This window comes from Naegleria gruberi (assembly GCF_000004985.1).
Source record: "Naegleria gruberi genomic scaffold NAEGRscaffold_17, whole genome shotgun sequence".
NCBI classification, from domain to species: domain Eukaryota; phylum Heterolobosea; class Eutetramitea; order Acrasida; family Naegleriidae; genus Naegleria; species Naegleria gruberi.
In genome coordinates this window covers 22,606-39,978 of record NW_003163310.1, presented here as the reverse complement: position 1 = coordinate 39,978, position 17,373 = coordinate 22,606, and the positions used below count along the sequence as shown (strand labels likewise).

At 34.5% G+C, this 17,373-nt stretch overlaps 5 protein-coding genes and 1 pseudogene across 6 annotated transcripts; 4 read left to right on the top strand and 2 right to left on the bottom strand.

The window, feature by feature from the left end:
* Positions 1–886: 886 nt before the first annotated feature.
* NAEGRDRAFT_t253 lies at positions 887–955 on the top strand (annotated as a pseudogene). The gene has a single exon. The product of its transcript is annotated as a tRNA-OTHER (tRNA).
* Positions 956–2,862: 1,907 nt separating this feature from the next.
* NAEGRDRAFT_66094 (uncharacterized protein) lies at positions 2,863–3,612 on the bottom strand (the record flags this gene model as incomplete). Its single annotated transcript, XM_002678433.1, has 1 exon — positions 2,863–3,612. The coding sequence occupies one exon, from the start codon at positions 3,610–3,612 to the stop codon at positions 2,863–2,865; it is 750 nt and encodes a 249-aa protein (XP_002678479.1).
* Positions 3,613–4,003: 391 nt separating this feature from the next.
* NAEGRDRAFT_66093 (uncharacterized protein) lies at positions 4,004–4,906 on the bottom strand (the record flags this gene model as incomplete). The annotated part of the gene is made up of 1 exon (XM_002678432.1): positions 4,004–4,906. One exon carries the CDS (start codon positions 4,904–4,906, stop codon positions 4,004–4,006), a length of 903 nt encoding a protein of 300 aa, XP_002678478.1.
* Positions 4,907–5,970: 1,064 nt separating this feature from the next.
* On the top strand, positions 5,971–7,218 carry NAEGRDRAFT_56107 (uncharacterized protein). The gene has a single exon (XM_002678547.1). The coding sequence runs from the start codon at positions 6,000–6,002 to the stop codon at positions 7,131–7,133; it is 1,134 nt and encodes a 377-aa protein (XP_002678593.1). The 5' UTR covers positions 5,971–5,999; the 3' UTR covers positions 7,134–7,218.
* Positions 7,219–8,550: 1,332 nt separating this feature from the next.
* NAEGRDRAFT_66091 (uncharacterized protein) lies at positions 8,551–11,469 on the top strand (the record flags this gene model as incomplete). Its single annotated transcript, XM_002678546.1, has 1 exon — positions 8,551–11,469. The coding sequence occupies one exon, from the start codon at positions 8,551–8,553 to the stop codon at positions 11,467–11,469; it is 2,919 nt and encodes a 972-aa protein (XP_002678592.1).
* A 513-nt stretch (positions 11,470–11,982) lies between these two features.
* Positions 11,983–16,407, top strand: NAEGRDRAFT_79272 (basal body protein; the record flags this gene model as incomplete). Its single annotated transcript, XM_002678545.1, has 1 exon — positions 11,983–16,407. One exon carries the CDS (start codon positions 11,983–11,985, stop codon positions 16,405–16,407), a length of 4,425 nt encoding a protein of 1,474 aa, XP_002678591.1.
* Between the last annotated feature and the right edge of the window lie 966 nt (positions 16,408–17,373).

Below are 17,373 nucleotides of genomic sequence, written 5' to 3'. Positions count from 1 at the left end.
CAACAAATTTAATCATCCCAAAGTGACTCTACTCTTCCAATCAATTCAAGTTGCAACATTGTGTGCTGTGGATATATTTACATTATAATTTGAGATAAACACATGTATTATTGAGATGATTAGTTGAGTGGATGATATTTCTTCAGTTAATTCTGGAATGAAGAAGGGAAAACACTGGAAATCATTTTGGATAAAGTTATGTGATTTTAAGAGAATAGTAATTGGGGATAGGGATGAACCCTTTAATATTTGACATCAGTGATTGAACAGCATTGTTAATTTGAGTTGATTAATTTTCCACTTGTGTCAAGAGTTGATCTTTTGAAATAAGCTCTTGCAAAGTTAACATGTATATTCTAGAAAATTCCCTTGTTCAATGAATTAAGGTGATATTCTAGACAAAGATGGAAACCAATTTTAAGGTAGATCAAATTAACTTTCCTGTCTTTTCACCTACTGAATTGAATTCTGTGAGTGAATGAATTATCACAGTATTCTTGTTAATTTCTACACGAGACTGATAGTACTGAATCTTTAAGATTTTCAGAGAGTGGAATTTGGGAAACTAATGGCTGTGCTGATCATGTTCTAAATGTACTATATGTAAATGTGATACTATTGAATTTATTCATACTTCTGAATCATTATTGTATTGCAATTTATGGAAAGGCTTGAGAGATTGGAAGAAGAATACGTGTTGAAGGAAATTGGAATATTGTCCGAGGAACTATTGTGAGATCAACTCGTTTATAATTACTGATGGGCAATGGATGCCTTTAAAAGGGTTTGAAACTGGATCTCACCACAGGATTGGTGTTGGTAGAATTATTTAAAATTGTTGAAAATACGTCTATATATTCAATAATATTTATCACTTAATATGAAATCGGGTGTGGTATAGTGGTAGCATTCCAGACTGTCACTCTGGCGACCCGGGTTCAATTTGTTTTGTTAGTGTGAGTATGAGTTAGTAATAGTTGAATGATATCGGTCATTCCTTATTTGGAAATTTCATTCCCGGTACCCAAAGTATGAACGAGAGTTTTGGCTGTGTGAAATCAAATTGTTTATTGCTCGAGTGCCTTTTGATCAAGAAGTTACAGTTATGAATAATTATCAAGGAATTTGGCGACACGGTGATTACTCTGTGTTTAATATTATGACAACAATCGGTGGTGGTTAGTATCTGTTCAACAACAAATCATCATCAATAATTAATTAACAATCAGTGACCTAACGGTCACTATTTAATAAACATTAATTTAATAACCCAATTTATTATTGTTATTTGGTTGTTGAAGTCATCTTCCAAATTAGGAAATTCAATTCCCGGCACTCGAGATTAATTTTTAACTTTATCTTCACTATTTAATTTAAAATTTTTTTCATAATATGAAGACTGGTATGTAATCAACATATCTGCCAATTTTCAAAACCTTATCTCCTAATTCCATCGAGAAAATAGTCAAAGGTTAGACTCCTTTATTTTTCTTTCCAATAAAATATTCTATTTGCAGTTTTACCAAATTTCAAATTGGTATGTTATTGTTGAGAATTACGTTAGTCATGAAAAATTGTAAATTATAATTAATTAACAAATCTTATCAAGTTATCTTTTAAACAAAGCTCCATTGCTATTCAATTCAGAATTTCAGAAGATGATCCACAGAATGAAATGTTGATAGATTATAACATTTCCAATTATTTGATTAGCATCTTTTGAAACATTAAGAAGGTTATCCTTTCTGTTTCATAAAATAATGAAAACTTGTCTAGTGAATTCCGTGTCGGTGAGATTCTATTCATTAAGCTTCCAGAGAAAAATCGAGTTTAGTATCAAATTCCAAAGAAAGCAAAGAGGTATAAACACCATCTTGTAAATACTCATTCTGTCATCTTTCTCCTCTTGATCCAATAACAGAACTTGTTCTACAACACTTTTTACATCTCTCAATCGTTCTCTAAACTTTCTAACACATTCTTCCACTAATTCTTCAATATTCTTTCCTGTTTTTGCACTCGTCTCCATAATTTTATAATCAGTCAATCCAAAATTTTCCACAATTTCATTAACCTCCCTTATATCAACCACACAATGATGAAAAAGATCACACTTATTAATGGCCACAACACAAGGAGCATTCAATCCCTTATCATCCACAAATCTCCTCAATATTTGTTTCAAATCATGCAAACTTTCATATTCCGTCATTGAGCAAACAATTACCAAAACATTGAAATTAATCTTTTTACAATAATAACGTTCTTCAAATGGAAGGAAACGACTAAGGATCCCAAATGAATCTATTAAGAGTATGGATTCTTCTCTTTGATCTATAGAAATTGTTTGTTTGAATTCTTCATAAAAACAGGAAGGTGATTCATAACCTTGTGTGAACTGATTATAAACAAATCTCTTAATAATTGAGGTTTTGCCACTGTACACACTTCCCAGTAGAAAGAGTTTAATTTCTGATGAATCGGATTTGTTTTTCTCTTGTTCGAATCAGATGAATAAAGGAACCAAAACTTTTCACAATTCCAATTTTGGTGAATTTAATTTTCAATAAATCAATTTCTTTGGGTTCTATCGAATAAGTATCCATCATATTTCCAAATAAACTCCAACAAAATTCATCTACATATTTTGAAATTAATTTCGAATAATTTGGATGAATCAATCGAAAGTTCAATATTATCGGAATGAACTTTATAAATGGATCCAAGTGTTTTCCACCAATTTGATTGTGGAATAATTCACAAAAAGGTGATAAATAGGATAGAATCTGGTGGTGCATCTCTGTGGGGAGTTGAAGATATGACATTTTTTAATATTCGAATTTATGATTACAACAATTTGAGTTATAAAGTAATTCCCTTCAATACAATAATAAACTTGTGCTTGTAAAAGGAAGATAATTCAGTTTCGTCCCATTCAGGTTGATTCTTCTTCTTATTAGCCATTAGCATCAATCCTGTATACGAAACCAAAGCCAGCTGTTGAGCATGATTAGATAGCAGTGTATCAAAACTATTCGATTCCTTGTTTATCAGCACCATTGCCTTCTTCAATAAAGAAAGTCCAAATGCTGTAATTCTTGTTGTGGATCCACCTAATCTGTCAATTGTGGTATGGAGATTCGAATGTGAATACACTTTCTCACAATGTTTCTTACAATAAAATACATTATCTTTACAACCATCCAAGAATATCAAGGGAATATCATGTAACTTGAAATTTGAATTTCTACAGCTATAATTTGTATTTTTGTAAACTTGAATAGTGGCATTATTACTTGTCTCATTCATTAACAATTCACCTCTGAAAGCATGAATGTTGAAGACGAATTTGTTCAATTCCTCAAGTGGAGATGCATCCTCTGTTTCATCTTCTTGATGATTGGAATGCAAAGATAAATTGGAAATTCCATTATCATGACATTCATCATCTGTGCTGATATTATCCTCTTCATAAATTGATAAATTTAGTTCATCTTGTTCTTCATTATCATTCACAGGTTGTTTTTCATCATGTTGGTTCCGTTGCTGAGAATTAAGGAAAGAAGGTGTTGCTGATGATGATTGTTTGTTTGGTGGTTGAATGGGTTGCATTTTTTTTTATGTTGATTTGATGGTTGGACATTAAAAGTTGATGGCAAAAATTTATGTTTTTTAAAGTTATGCTATTTTCAGAATTGTTTTCATCGTCAAAATTTAACTGAAGTGATTTCGTTCATAATTATAATGTTACATAGATATTTAATAATTGGAAACACATTTTACATTACTACCAAATATCTCAAGAAATGAACATGAAATAAATTGCTTGAAATACATTGCAATAATGCAGTTTGACTGTTTGACAAATTTTCCATATCTTTCTGAACCCTTCCTTGAATGGGACAGTTTACAGACATAATGGAGACTAATGTTTATTTCTCATTTTGTAGATCTCGTTCATCATTCGAATATGATTTTGGGAGATTTGTTGTGGGCCAGTTACTTATTCAATAATTTGGAATTGAGATCGTTGTTCTTCATAGGGGGTTCTCAAATTTTCTGAAATTGTCTTTCCTATCAGAGTAGGAGTAATTGTAATACTCTTTGATCTTTCAATCATGATATCAATCAACATTTGAATTAGTCTCCAGCCAGTTTGAGCTGACTTGTCATTCTGAGTTGAAGTTAAAACATACAACTCATGAGCAAGAGGTGCATGAAGGAAATAACTCTTTGCATCATCAATCATTTGGCCACTATAACACGAGTCCACTACCATAAAAACAGGACACTTTACATTTTGAATTGCTTTCAAAACAAGTGAGCTAGGAGTAGATCCTCCCCAAGTTCCCAAATTATATTCAAACTTGTTTCCACTTTCTTGATAAACTTCACTTTGTTTTCTGCTTCCATGTCCTCCCAAATAAACAAATAGGATATCATTTTCATCATTACAAATTTCGGCAGCCACCTTCAATGATTCATAAATTGCATTTGGTGTACATTGTCTCTCCAAAAACATCCAAATATTCTCCCTTGGTACACCAATCTCTTTATGTAATTTATCGATGAGAATAATGTCATTCCTTGTCATTGGATCTGCTGGACCAGCCAAACATGCCATGAACACTTTGATTGAGCTAGCAGGTCTACATCCAAACAATGAAGTCAAATCAACGTGATAATTCCAAGCATCTTGTGGTTCTAATAGACTTTTAAAAGTTGGTTCCCAAACTTCATCCTCTCCTCTCTCCCACTTGAATCCCTTCACTGATTTAAATTCACCCTCCACAGTTTGCTGTTCACCTGATGCAATGTCTTTTCCTGTAAAGTTTACATCATCGGATTCATACAATCGATACCAAACTCTGTGAGGGCAACGATTCTTTACTGTTGTTTGAGACATTTTTTTATGAATTGTAAATAATTTATTGTGATGGATGAACTTTGCTCAATTATTGAAATTACTTGAACATTCACTTGTTGATTGATGTTTTGCCCCGTAGTATGGCTTTGTAATAAATAAAATATCCAAATATTGGTGAAACTCAAATTTTAAGAAAACAATAAAAAACTCATAATATCCACAAGCAATTAGGACCAAATAGGTCAATTCCAAATCTATTATTCTTTCTCCATAGTATTGTTTCCAACAATCTTCATGTTGGGAAAAAGAGCAATTAGGCCTACCTGAAGCCAAATTAAATTCCACTTTGTGTCTAAAATATCAAAAATATCACAACCATTGAGGAATGATTATTGTTTGGATTACTCTCTTAATAACAACAAGCACTTCCAACTTAAAAAAATTGGCATTCCAACAAGCAGATACGAGGCAGTGTTATTGATGATTTTGGCCAAATCCAGTAGATCACACTTATCAAGTGTAAGGCCAAAAAGACTGACCACAATAAATACTAGTCTTGGGAATTGAAAATCAGAAGAAAACTTATTCCCATTTGTGAGGTATTAAGAAGGAGAATCCGATTACCAAGTATCAATCCAATCAAAGTCCATAGAGGACTCACCACAACAAGAATGCGAATCACTGATGCATCAATGAATATATAGGGTGAGACAATTTTGTTAATTTCGTCTCTTGACCACAATCCTAACAATAAATTAATTCCTGGTTGCTGTTAGTTCCTCCATGATGACGAAGTTGGTTTCATTCAAACTTGATGAATTTTTTCCACGTTGAAAATTACAGTAAGTTGACAAAGCAATGTTTGATGTGTTAAATTTTACAGTTGATTGCTAGTAATTTTGATGATGTGTTGAATGAAAAGAATGAAAAGTCATATTGTAAAGTTGTTCTTCTTCACTTGACTTTCCACATTTAAAAAATGACCTCTAAAATAGTTTTTTAAAACTTCAATTTGACTTGCCATCAATCACATCAATCATTCTTTCATTAATTTTTCATTTAAATATTTTTTTAACACACAAATCATCAATTAAAAATCAAAAAAAACAAATCCATTCAAATAATCTATAAAATGTCATTCTGTGAAGACGTTCAAGCCCTCGTTGTCGATAACGGTTCTGGTATGTGTAAAGCTGGTTTTGCTGGTGATGATGCTCCAAGAGCTGTCTTCCCTTCAATTATTGGTAGACCAAAGCAAAAGTCCATTATGGTTGGTATGGGTAATAAGGATGCCTATGTTGGTGATGAAGCTCAATCAAAGAGAGGTATTTTGACTTTGAAGTATCCAATTGAACACGGTATTGTTACCAATTGGGACGATATGGAAAAGATCTGGCATCACACTTTCTACAATGAATTGAGAGTTGCTCCAGAAGAACACCCAGTCTTGTTGACTGAAGCTCCTTTGAATCCAAAGGCAAACAGAGAAAAGATGACTCAAATTATGTTTGAAACCTTCTCAGTTCCAGCTATGTATGTCGCTATTCAAGCTGTCTTGTCCTTGTATGCTTCTGGTAGAACCACTGGTATTGTTTTGGACTCTGGTGATGGTGTTTCCCACACTGTTCCAATTTATGAAGGTTATGCTTTGCCACACGCCATTTTGAGATTGGATTTGGCTGGCCGTGATTTGACTGATTACTTGATGAAGATTTTGATGGAAAGAGGTTACTCATTCAATACTACTGCTGAAAGAGAAATCGTCAGAGATATTAAGGAAAAGCTCTGTTATATTGCTTTGGATTTCGAAGCTGAAATGAAGGTTGCTGCTGAATCATCATCTGTTGAAAAGTCATACGAATTGCCAGACGGTAATGTTATCACTGTTGGTAATGAAAGATTCAGATGTCCAGAAGTTTTGTTCCAACCAAACTTCATTGGTATGGAAGCTGCTGGTGTTCATGAAACTACTTTCAACTCTATTGGTAAATGTGATATTGATATCAGAAAGGACTTGTACGGTAACGTTGTCTTGTCTGGTGGTACTACTATGTTCGAAGGTATTGCTGAAAGAATGACCAAGGAATTGACTGCTATGGCTCCAGCTTCCATGAAGATTAAGGTTGTTGCTCCACCTGAAAGAAAGTACTCTGTCTGGATTGGTGGTTCCATCTTGGCTTCATTGTCCACTTTCCAACAAATGTGGATCACCAAGGAAGAATATGAGGATGCCGGTCCAGGTATTGTCCACAGAAAGTGTTTCTAAATCTATTGATTTTGAAACAATTCAATTCTCCCAAACAAACAACAAAAACTTGTTTGTAATAAAACTATTATGTAAAATTAAAATCAATCTGAATACTTTACTTTATGTGTTGAAGAGTCAATCGCAAACTTGAAAATCTTTCAATCGCAAACTTGATTGTTTGGGTGGTGCAAATGGTTTGGGCCGTATTGGAAGTCTTTCATTAATTATATTATTGCAATGATGATAGGGCAATAGAACATGATGAAAATCTGATAATAAATATGATGTTTATTATCTATTTTAAATAGTAGTAGAATCAGAGAAAGTTCTCCTGCCTCCTATTGACAATTCCGAACAATACTACATTCACAGTTTTCCAACTTGTTCAGTAGATTCAGCAGTGATGATGGATTTAGTGAAAATTTTGGCTCTTCAACCAAAATTACATTACTAAAAATTAATTTCCACAAATACTATTATTATATTGATGGAAAACAATAATGATGATGGTTGGTGAGTGCTCATATGATGGTTCACCAACTGGTATTTTTCCAACTTTAAAAATAAATTCCTATTTGCTGATAATAATCCACTAATAAAAAACAATGATTGTTATTACTATTCGGATGATGTTGAGATGCTGATGTGAAAGTTTGGTGCTTTCATGATGTGAAATCACTCTGAAAATCAGCAAGTCACAACGGATTATTTGTTGAATATTTTTTTTTTCATCTTTTCGGCTTTGAAATTCATTTAAATCTTGAGGGGTGCTTTCTTTCCAGCCAATAATTGTTGTTTGAGCCGTACTGTAGTTGTCGTTTGTTGGATGAAATATGGTGTTGCCTCAATAATTCTTCGGCCACCCCTCTTTAACCAGGAGAATTGATGAGAAAATTTGGCTCGGAAAGTAAGTAAGAAACTGTAGATGAAAAGTTTACAGTTTTTATCACGTTTCGGAATTGAATGTTGCTAATGAATACTGAACATGAAATGAGACAAGTTCATCATGATTTAAAACGACTCTTAATAGGAAGTTAATTTTGCTCCATCGAAATTTTACATCCACAAACATTGGAAACTTCCTTTTGTTCGTTTAGTGAGGACAGAAGTGGAAATGCCAATGTTAGAAGGTGTGAAAGATGTGGTCACTTTATGGCAAGAAGAGGAAACTGTGTTTCCCGTGATTTAGTGAGGAATTGCAACTTGAATGATGATGCAAGACGAATTCGTAATTGTGAAAATTCCGTGACGAGGATTGTTGACATGTTGTTGGCTTATTTAAGCAATTTAATCTTGTTGGTACTTGGCAAATGCACTGTTCAACAAATATCCTATGAAATTGTAACGTGACTTGTTGGCTCATTTCACACAACAATTCCCTTGCCATTAAAATCTTATTAGCTACCATGCTAAAACTATTCGAATTGAAAAAAATATGGCAAGTAACTTGCTGTTCAAAACAACAATACTTTTAATTGTACTTTCTGTAATTGCTGCTGTTGGTCTCGTATCAGCAACATGCAGTTCAGACACTGAATGTTTATTGTCCCAGACATGTGACCTCTTGGGTACAATGGAATGTCAGGATGTTTTCTGTGGTGAAACATTAGATGAACAATCTTGCTATTCTAATGGTAATTGTACTCGTGGTGTTTGTCAATGTTCAGAAGGTTTCATTGGTTTATTCTGTAATGATACCATTACCACTTGTGGTGAAACATTGGAAGAACAAAATTGTTATGGTAATGGTACATGTGTCGATGGTTTCTGCATATGTATTGAAGGTGTGAATGGTACATTCTGTAATGAAACAACTCAAGAACCACAAGTCCCTACTCAACCAGTTAACTGTGGTTTCACAGAAGATGAAAATATTTGTTATGGTAATGGTACATGTGTCGATGGTTTGTGTATTTGTAACGAGAATGTTAATGGTACATTTTGTAATGAAACCTTCAGCATGGAACCACAACCAGAATTGGTTAAATGTGGTACTACAGAAGAAGAGAATAATTGTTATGGCAATGGTACGTGTGAGAATGGTTTTTGTACTTGCAATGAAGGTAGTAATGGTACATTCTGTAACGAAACCAGTCCAGTTCCCAGCCAACCTGAACCAATTATTTGTGGTACAACTCAGGAAGAAAGTAATTGTTATGGTAATGGAACATGTCTTGATGGACTGTGTGTTTGTATTGAAGGCGCTAATGGTACTTTCTGTAACGAAACAGCTCCTGAAATCCCAACTCAACCAGAGCCAGTTAAATGTGGTTTTACAGAAGATGAAAATAACTGCTATGGTAATGGCACTTGTATTGGTGGCTCCTGTATTTGCAAAGAAGGCGCAAATGGTACATTCTGTAATGAATCAAATATAGAACCTGAAATTCCACAACCTTTACAATGTGGTGAAACTTTGGAAGAGAATAATTGCTACAACAATGGAAGTTGTGTAAATGGATTCTGTGTTTGTAATCAAGATGTTAATGGTACATTCTGTAACGAAACTAATCCTACTGAACCTCAAGTTCCAACTCAACCAATTAAATGTGGCGAAACAACAGAAGAAAATAGCTGCTACGGAAATGGAACATGTGTTGATGGTTTGTGTGTTTGCAACGAGAATATTAATGGTACATTCTGTAACGAAACATCTCCAGATCCAGTTGTTCCTGAGCCTGTCAAATGTGGTGAAACTATAGAAGAAAATACTTGTTATGGTAACGGTACATGCATTGAGGGTGTTTGTATTTGTTTTATTGGCGTGAATGGTACATTCTGTAACGAAACAACTCAAGATCCAACTCAACCAGAACCAGTAGTTAAATGTGGTTCGACCGAAGAAGAAAATAACTGTTTTGGAAATGGTACTTGTGTTGATGGCTTGTGTGTATGTTTTGAGAATGTTAATGGCACATTCTGCAATGAAACAACTACAGAACCAGTTACTCCAGAACCAGAACCTGTCAAATGTGGTGAAACATTGGAAGAAAATAACTGTTACGGTAATGGAACCTGTTTAAATGGTATTTGTGTTTGTGATTCAAAGGTAAACGGAACATTCTGTAATGAAACAACTCCTGAAACTCCAATTCCTCATCCTGAACCAGTTAAATGTGGATCAACCATGGAAGAAAACAACTGTTACGGAAATGGAACTTGCATCAATGGTGTCTGTGCTTGTAATTCAAACGTAAATGGTACATATTGCAATGAAACAAATTCTGATTCTCCACAACCTGAACCAATTATTTGTGGTACAACTCAGGAAGAAAGCAATTGTTATGGTAACGGCACATGTCTTGATGGATTGTGCATCTGTGTTGAGGGTATGAACGGAACATACTGTAATGAAACAACTGCTTCAGAACCTCAAATTCCAACTGAACCAGTTAAATGTGGATCAACCATTGAAGAAAATAATTGTTATGGAAATGGAACTTGCATGAATGGTATTTGTGTTTGTATTACCAACGTTAATGGAACCTTCTGTAATGAAACAAGTCATGAGCCTCAACCAGAACCTGTTGTTAAATGTGGTTTCACTGAAGATGAGAATAATTGTTATGGAAATGGAACTTGTTTGAATGGTGTCTGTATTTGTAATTCAAACATTAATGGTACATATTGTAATGAAACAACATCAGCACCTGTTACTCCACATCCTGAACCAATTAAATGTGGTGAAACATTGGAAGAAAATGCCTGTTATGGTAACGGAACATGTGTAAATGGTATTTGTATTTGCAACTCTAATGTAAACGGAACATTCTGTAATGAAACAACTCCAGAAACTCCAATTCCCCAACCTGAACCAATTAAATGTGGATCAACCGTTGAAGAAAATAATTGTTATGGAAATGGAACTTGTTTGAATGGTATTTGTTCATGTTTAGGTGGCTCAAACGGTACTTTCTGTAATGAAACCATTGTTGAACCAATAATTCCACAACCTGAACCAATTAAATGTGGAACAACCATTGAGGAAAATAATTGTTATGGAAATGGAACATGCGTAAATGGTATTTGTATTTGTAATACAAACGTTAATGGAACCTTCTGTAATGAGACTTCTGAAACTCCAACACCTCAACCAGAACCAGTTGTTAAATGTGGTATCACTGAATATGAAAATATTTGTTATGGAAATGGTACTTGCATTAATGGTGTCTGTATTTGTAATTCAAACATTAATGGTACATATTGCAATGAAACAAATACAGAACCAGTTATCCCACATCCTGAACCAATTAAATGTGGTGAAACATTGGAAGAAAATGCCTGTTATGGTAACGGAACATGTGTAAATGGTATTTGTATTTGCAATACAACGTTAACGGAACATTTGCAATGAAAGCACACCAGAATACTCTGTTCCACTGAACCAATTAAACTGTGGATCAACCGTTGAAGAAAATAATTGCTATTATAATGGAACTTGTTGAACGGTGTCTGTATTTGTAACTCAAATATCAATGGAACATTCTGTAATGAAACAACAACGGAAACCCCACAACCAGAACCAGTTAAATGTGGATCTACTCATTTGGAAAATATCTGTAATGGTAATGGAACATGTCTGGATGGCGGTTGTATATGTGTTAATGGATTTATTGGAAAATTCTGTGAAATTCCTTCCTGTTATGGTACTCCAGCTAACGATTCCAAGGTTTGTTCATCCCATGGTTCATGTTCTAGTCTCGATGATTGTATCTGCTCAACAAATTACCACGGAGACAATTGTTCTTTTACAACTTGTAATGGCATCGATTCTCAATCACCTCAAGTTTGTTTTTCGAAAGGTATCTGCAGTGATTTTGACAAGTGCGAATGTAAATCAGGTTATGGACCTGCTGGTGTTTGTAACATGCCAATTTGCAATAATTATTTGGCTAACGAAACTCAATCCTGTGGACAATACGATACATGTATTGCTCCAAATACTTGTGTCTCAAAGAATATCACATGTTTCACTAAGCCAAGAGCTGAAGCTTGTAATCAAGGTACTTGTATTTCTCAAGATATGTGTCAATGTAATAATGGATACAGTGGATTAGAATGCCAGATTCATCAATGTTTTGGAAAGAATTTTACTGATTCATCTGTTTGTTCTGGATCAGGAACTTGTGTTTCTGTTGATAGCTGTTTATGTAAGAGTGGTTACATTGGTTCTGAATGTCAAACATATTCTTGTTCTGGTTTAACCAACTCCAATCAAACTGTTTGTTCAAGAAATGGTCAATGTGTTGGTCCAAATACTTGCCAATGTAATAGTGGATTCTATGGCAAGTTGTGTGAAATTACTTCATGTTTTGGTATTTTGGCCAATCAATCAAGTGTTTGTTCATCTAATGGTAACTGTTCATCACTAAATCAATGTTCATGTAAGAGTGGTTGGGAAGGTCCATCTTGTTCTGAAACAAGATGTTTTAATACTTTGAGTAATTCTTCATCTGTTTGTTCAAGTAAGGGTAAATGTATAGGAAAAGATCAATGTGATTGTTATCCAGGTTTTACTGGTTCTCAGTGTAGTGTTATGGTTTGTGGTAGTGGATATACTGGTAGTGATTGTACTATTCCACTTTGTAACAATCAAACAGGTACATCTGGTTGTAACAAACAAGGTAATTGTACTGCCCCAAATACTTGTGAATGTAATAGTGGTTACACTGGTGATAGATGTCAATACACTACTTGTAATGGATTGAGTGAATCTCAAGGAGGATGTTCGTATAGAGGTTCATGTGTTTCAAAGGATGTTTGTTCTTGTAATGGTAACTTTGATTCATCCAAGTTTTGTTCTAAATGTGTTGATGGTTTTGTTGGTGATAATTGTGATATTCCCGTTTGTTTTGAAATTAGTGCTACCGATAATAGAGTTTGTTCTGGAAAGGGTTCATGTATTGCTCCAAATATCTGTCATTGTTCTGAAGGTTATAATGGTACAGCTTGTCAAACGTTTAGCTGTTATGGAATTGACAAGTCAAGCTCTAGTGTTTGTTCATCTCGTGGTATTTGTTCAGCTCCTAATAAGTGTTCATGTCCAATTAATTACAATGATGGTAAATCTTGTTCAAGCTGCTCACTTGATTATTCAGGAGCTAATTGTAACACTCCAGTTTGTGATAGAGTTCAAACTTGTAATTCCAGAGGTAATTGTGTTAATTTGAAATGTGTTTGTGAAGGTAACTTTGTTGGTACATATTGTGATCAATGTGCTAGTGGATTTGTTGGTTCCAGTTGCTCAATTACTTGTAATAGTGTTAGTAATTGTTCCTCTAAAGGTTACTGTAATAATGATGGCTCATGTACTTGTTATGGAAACTTTGATGCTTCCAGTAATTGTGCCAAGTGTTTGAATGGATGGTTTGGAAGCAATTGTGATTTCCAAATTAATTCTAATAGTTTTGTTTTCACTTCAACTGGTGGGTCAATTATTGGTGAAGTCAAATCAAGTTTATTGAAACAATCAGATTGTTCAGATGTCATTTCTAGCTCTGATTTATCATTGATAGGTTCTGATGCTAAATGTATTTTGAATTCTGCAACTTCCTCTTTGGAAATTATATTAGGAACCAGTGCAAATATTGTACCAGGTAATTCTTTGAGATTATTCAAATTCCCAGGAAGCGCTGAAACATTGTCTGTTACAGTTTCTTCTGGTACATTTGTTGCACTTCCTCCAAGTGTTAATCTAGTTTCTGATAAGAGCTCTGTTTCCAAGTGTGATACTCTATATTTGGATGCTTCTGGATCAGTTTCATCAGATCGTCGTGCATTGTTATTCTCTTGGTATGTCACTAACGGTCCAACTGTTGGTGAAATGAATGCTTTGAATACTTACTTGAGTGGTGTTAAAACTTCAAGCGCTATTGTCGATTTCAGCTCCTCTTCATTGAGTGCAATTTCTGGTGGATCATTCATTATTCAAGTTACTGTCACAACTGCATTCTCTAAAGTTGCCACATCAAGTGTTACCGTGAATGTTGTTAGCAATCCAGTTCCAACTCTATCACTCAGTGAAGGTATTTCTGTGACTTACATGATTGGATCTACTATTGTATTGACACCAGTCATCAAATTCCCAAAGTGTTATTCTGGAAATTATCAAACTGATTATACCTATTCTGTTGATACTTCTTCAGCCTCTAAATCAGTTGTAACTCCAAAATCTAGTAATAATTTATTCGCTATTGGTAAATCCTTCACTGATATTAATAAGGAAGGCGATTATTACTTTATCCTTAGGGCTGTTTCTGACAATGCTAACGATGCATTTCTTCCTTTCAAGGTAACTGCTGTAGCTCAAGATTTGACTATTCAATTCAACATTTCTGACATTACTCAATCAACTCAAGATTCATTGGATTTCTCTGTTGCAGTTGTTGATCCAAGTAGTACGTCTGATTCAGAAACTGTCACTATCACATGTTTTGATATTGTCAACATTAAGTCATGTTCTTCTCCAAATTTAAATCAAAGAACCTTCTCCACATTCCTCTCTGCTGGTGAATACAAGTATACTGCTACTGTTGTTAAGGGATCAAGATCTGCATCAACTAATTTAATTGTTAAAGCTAAGTCCGTTCCAAAGAATACTTTGATTAGAGCTTCAATTACTTCTAATAGCGATCTTTCACTTGTTAGCCCATCATCTGATTTGTATTTGACCTATTCCTCTCTTGAAGTTTTATCATCTCCAACCTTCTTCTGGTTCTCTGATAAGTTTGATTTATCATCACTCACCCAAACTTCCAGCTTTATCAAGATTCCAAAATCATTGTTGAGTGCTGGCGCTTCATACTCTATTAGTTTGAATATTACTGATGGTTCAAAGAATGGTGTTGCTACAACAAGTGTTAATGTAAACTCTCCTCCAACAAGAGGTATTTTCGAAGCTAGTCCACAATCTGGTGTTGCTCTCAGTACCTTATTCGAATTGAAATGTGGAAATGGTTGGACAGACTCTCAGTTGCCACTTACCTATCAATTCTTCTATTATGATGACATTTCATCCTCTTGGACTGCATTGACGGAGAGAACTGAAACTAGATCTACAAGAATCAAATTACCTTCTTCAAGCAGTTCTCAACTCCGTCTTAAAGTTGCAGTTTATGATTCCAAGTTGGCATTTACAGAATCTGAAATTTCTGTAGCTGTTACTCAACCAACTACCACTCAAGCAGTGAATTCTATTGAATCAACTGCGAAGGAAACACCAACCCTTGCTTCCGTATCTGCTGTCATTAAGGTTGTTAGCTCTATTGCTGGTGCAACTGCTGAGCAAAAAGCTGAAATTGCAAAATTGACTTCCAATATGATTCTTTCCTATTTGGACAATCAAGCAAAGGCTCAATCTGTTGCTTCTGAAAATACTAACTCTGCCTCCTCTAAATTGTCAATGATTTCTTCTGGTACTTCAAGTTTGGAATATATTGTCGATGACATTATTTCCAAGATGATCACCAATCTTGCTCAAACTGCTGCTAATGCTGCTTCGAGTGATGAAGTTAAATTGGCTACTGAACTGTTGACAAAGGCGAAGGAAGCTGCTGATAAATTCTATAGATTTATTGTAGCAAAGGGTGTTTCAAAGAGATCATTCTCCAATTCTGATATTACTAATATTCAAGCTACGTATGACAGTTTATCAAGCGCTCTCGTTAAGGATACAGTTGCTGACCTTCCAGCCAACTATATTGTTGCTAATCAAACAACTACTTATTCAAGAAAGGTCAATATTGCAACTTTGAATAATTTACAAGATATTATTAATGGAAATAAGTTCAAAATGGCAGCTAAATTTTCTGATCTTGTTTCTAATTACAAGACTCTCATTCTTAAGGTAAAATCATCAAGTGGCGGAGTCACCAACTCTGTTTCAGATGCTCTTGATATTTCTCTTGCTGAAAAATCTGCAGTTACCGTTTCTAGTTCAAGTTCTATTGCCGAATTGACCTTCTCTACCTCAAAGGATATAACAATGGCAAGATCGGTTTCTGCATATGATGTCTATTGTCAAGTTTACAATTCAGCAACCAATAATTATCAACTCTCAACCAGTTGTTCAGTCATTTCCAAGACCAGTAACTCTGTAACTGTTTCTGTCTCTTCAACTGGCAAATATTTGTTAACTGCTCAACCAAAGGCTATTCCAACACCTGTTGTCTCTCCAAAATCTTCTCCTGCTCCTTTTATTCCAAAGGTTTCAGCTCGTGTCAACAACGTTGCAATGATTTCGTTCAGTGTTTCCTTACTGGTTTCAATCATGATGTGCTTGTTAATGCTTTAAAAATCCATACTAATATCGATATAAACACTTCATTCAATATTTCATAGTACTTATTTCAATCAATTATCTGCTTTTGCTTTTGGAAAATTCCAAGCTCTAATTTCTCTTAAATATTTCAAGTTTTGGATTTCTATTTATTTTGTAATAGTTATCACCACCACTGTGGAGAGCCATGATTCTTCTAGAGATGAAACTACTTGCGAATAAGGAAATAAGGCTGAACAGATGGTTTTTGGTTCAGAATATCTACAAGCTCTTTAATTTGGATTCTACATTTGAGTAAAGGGCCTCCAGAGCAGCTGGCTGTACTTCCACAATTATGGATAGGGTACAGTCCAACCAAAGGAAACTGCCATACCTTCAGGAATAATTTTCCAAACATCTTCAATATCAATTCCCTTTGAGTTTCTCTTAGATCTCCTTTTGAGGCACCTCTTGTAAAGAAACCAATCATTAACGTGGTGTAGATATCTGGAATATCATCTTCGTCTTTGACGTGTTCTAATTGGAGAAGGAATGAAGTACTCTGTATTGTTCAAATCTTCTGTGAAATCATCAGTCACAAGTCTCAACAAAGCCCAATCATTAGAGTCGTCCCTTTTCTTGGCAAAGTCTCCCACTTCCACCACCTCTGCTGTGTATCTTTTGTAATTGTATCCATCATTGAAAGAGTTTGATATTTAAACGTTTGGCTCATCAACGAAATTAAAGAACAATGTTTCCCAAATGATGTCATCTCCCTCTTTAGTTTGAAAGATATATTTCGGTCGTTGATTGCCAATATTCATAAGTAAACATTCATCAATAAACCAATCATCCTGAGGTTTAGCAGGCTCTGGTGCTAATAACATTGTAAAGGATTTTTTTTTGAAGAGACCCGAATAATAATAATTTTATTATTTCACAAAACCATTAAATGAGTTTGGTATTGCAAACCTTCGGATACCTCTTACTCCAATCTCTTAT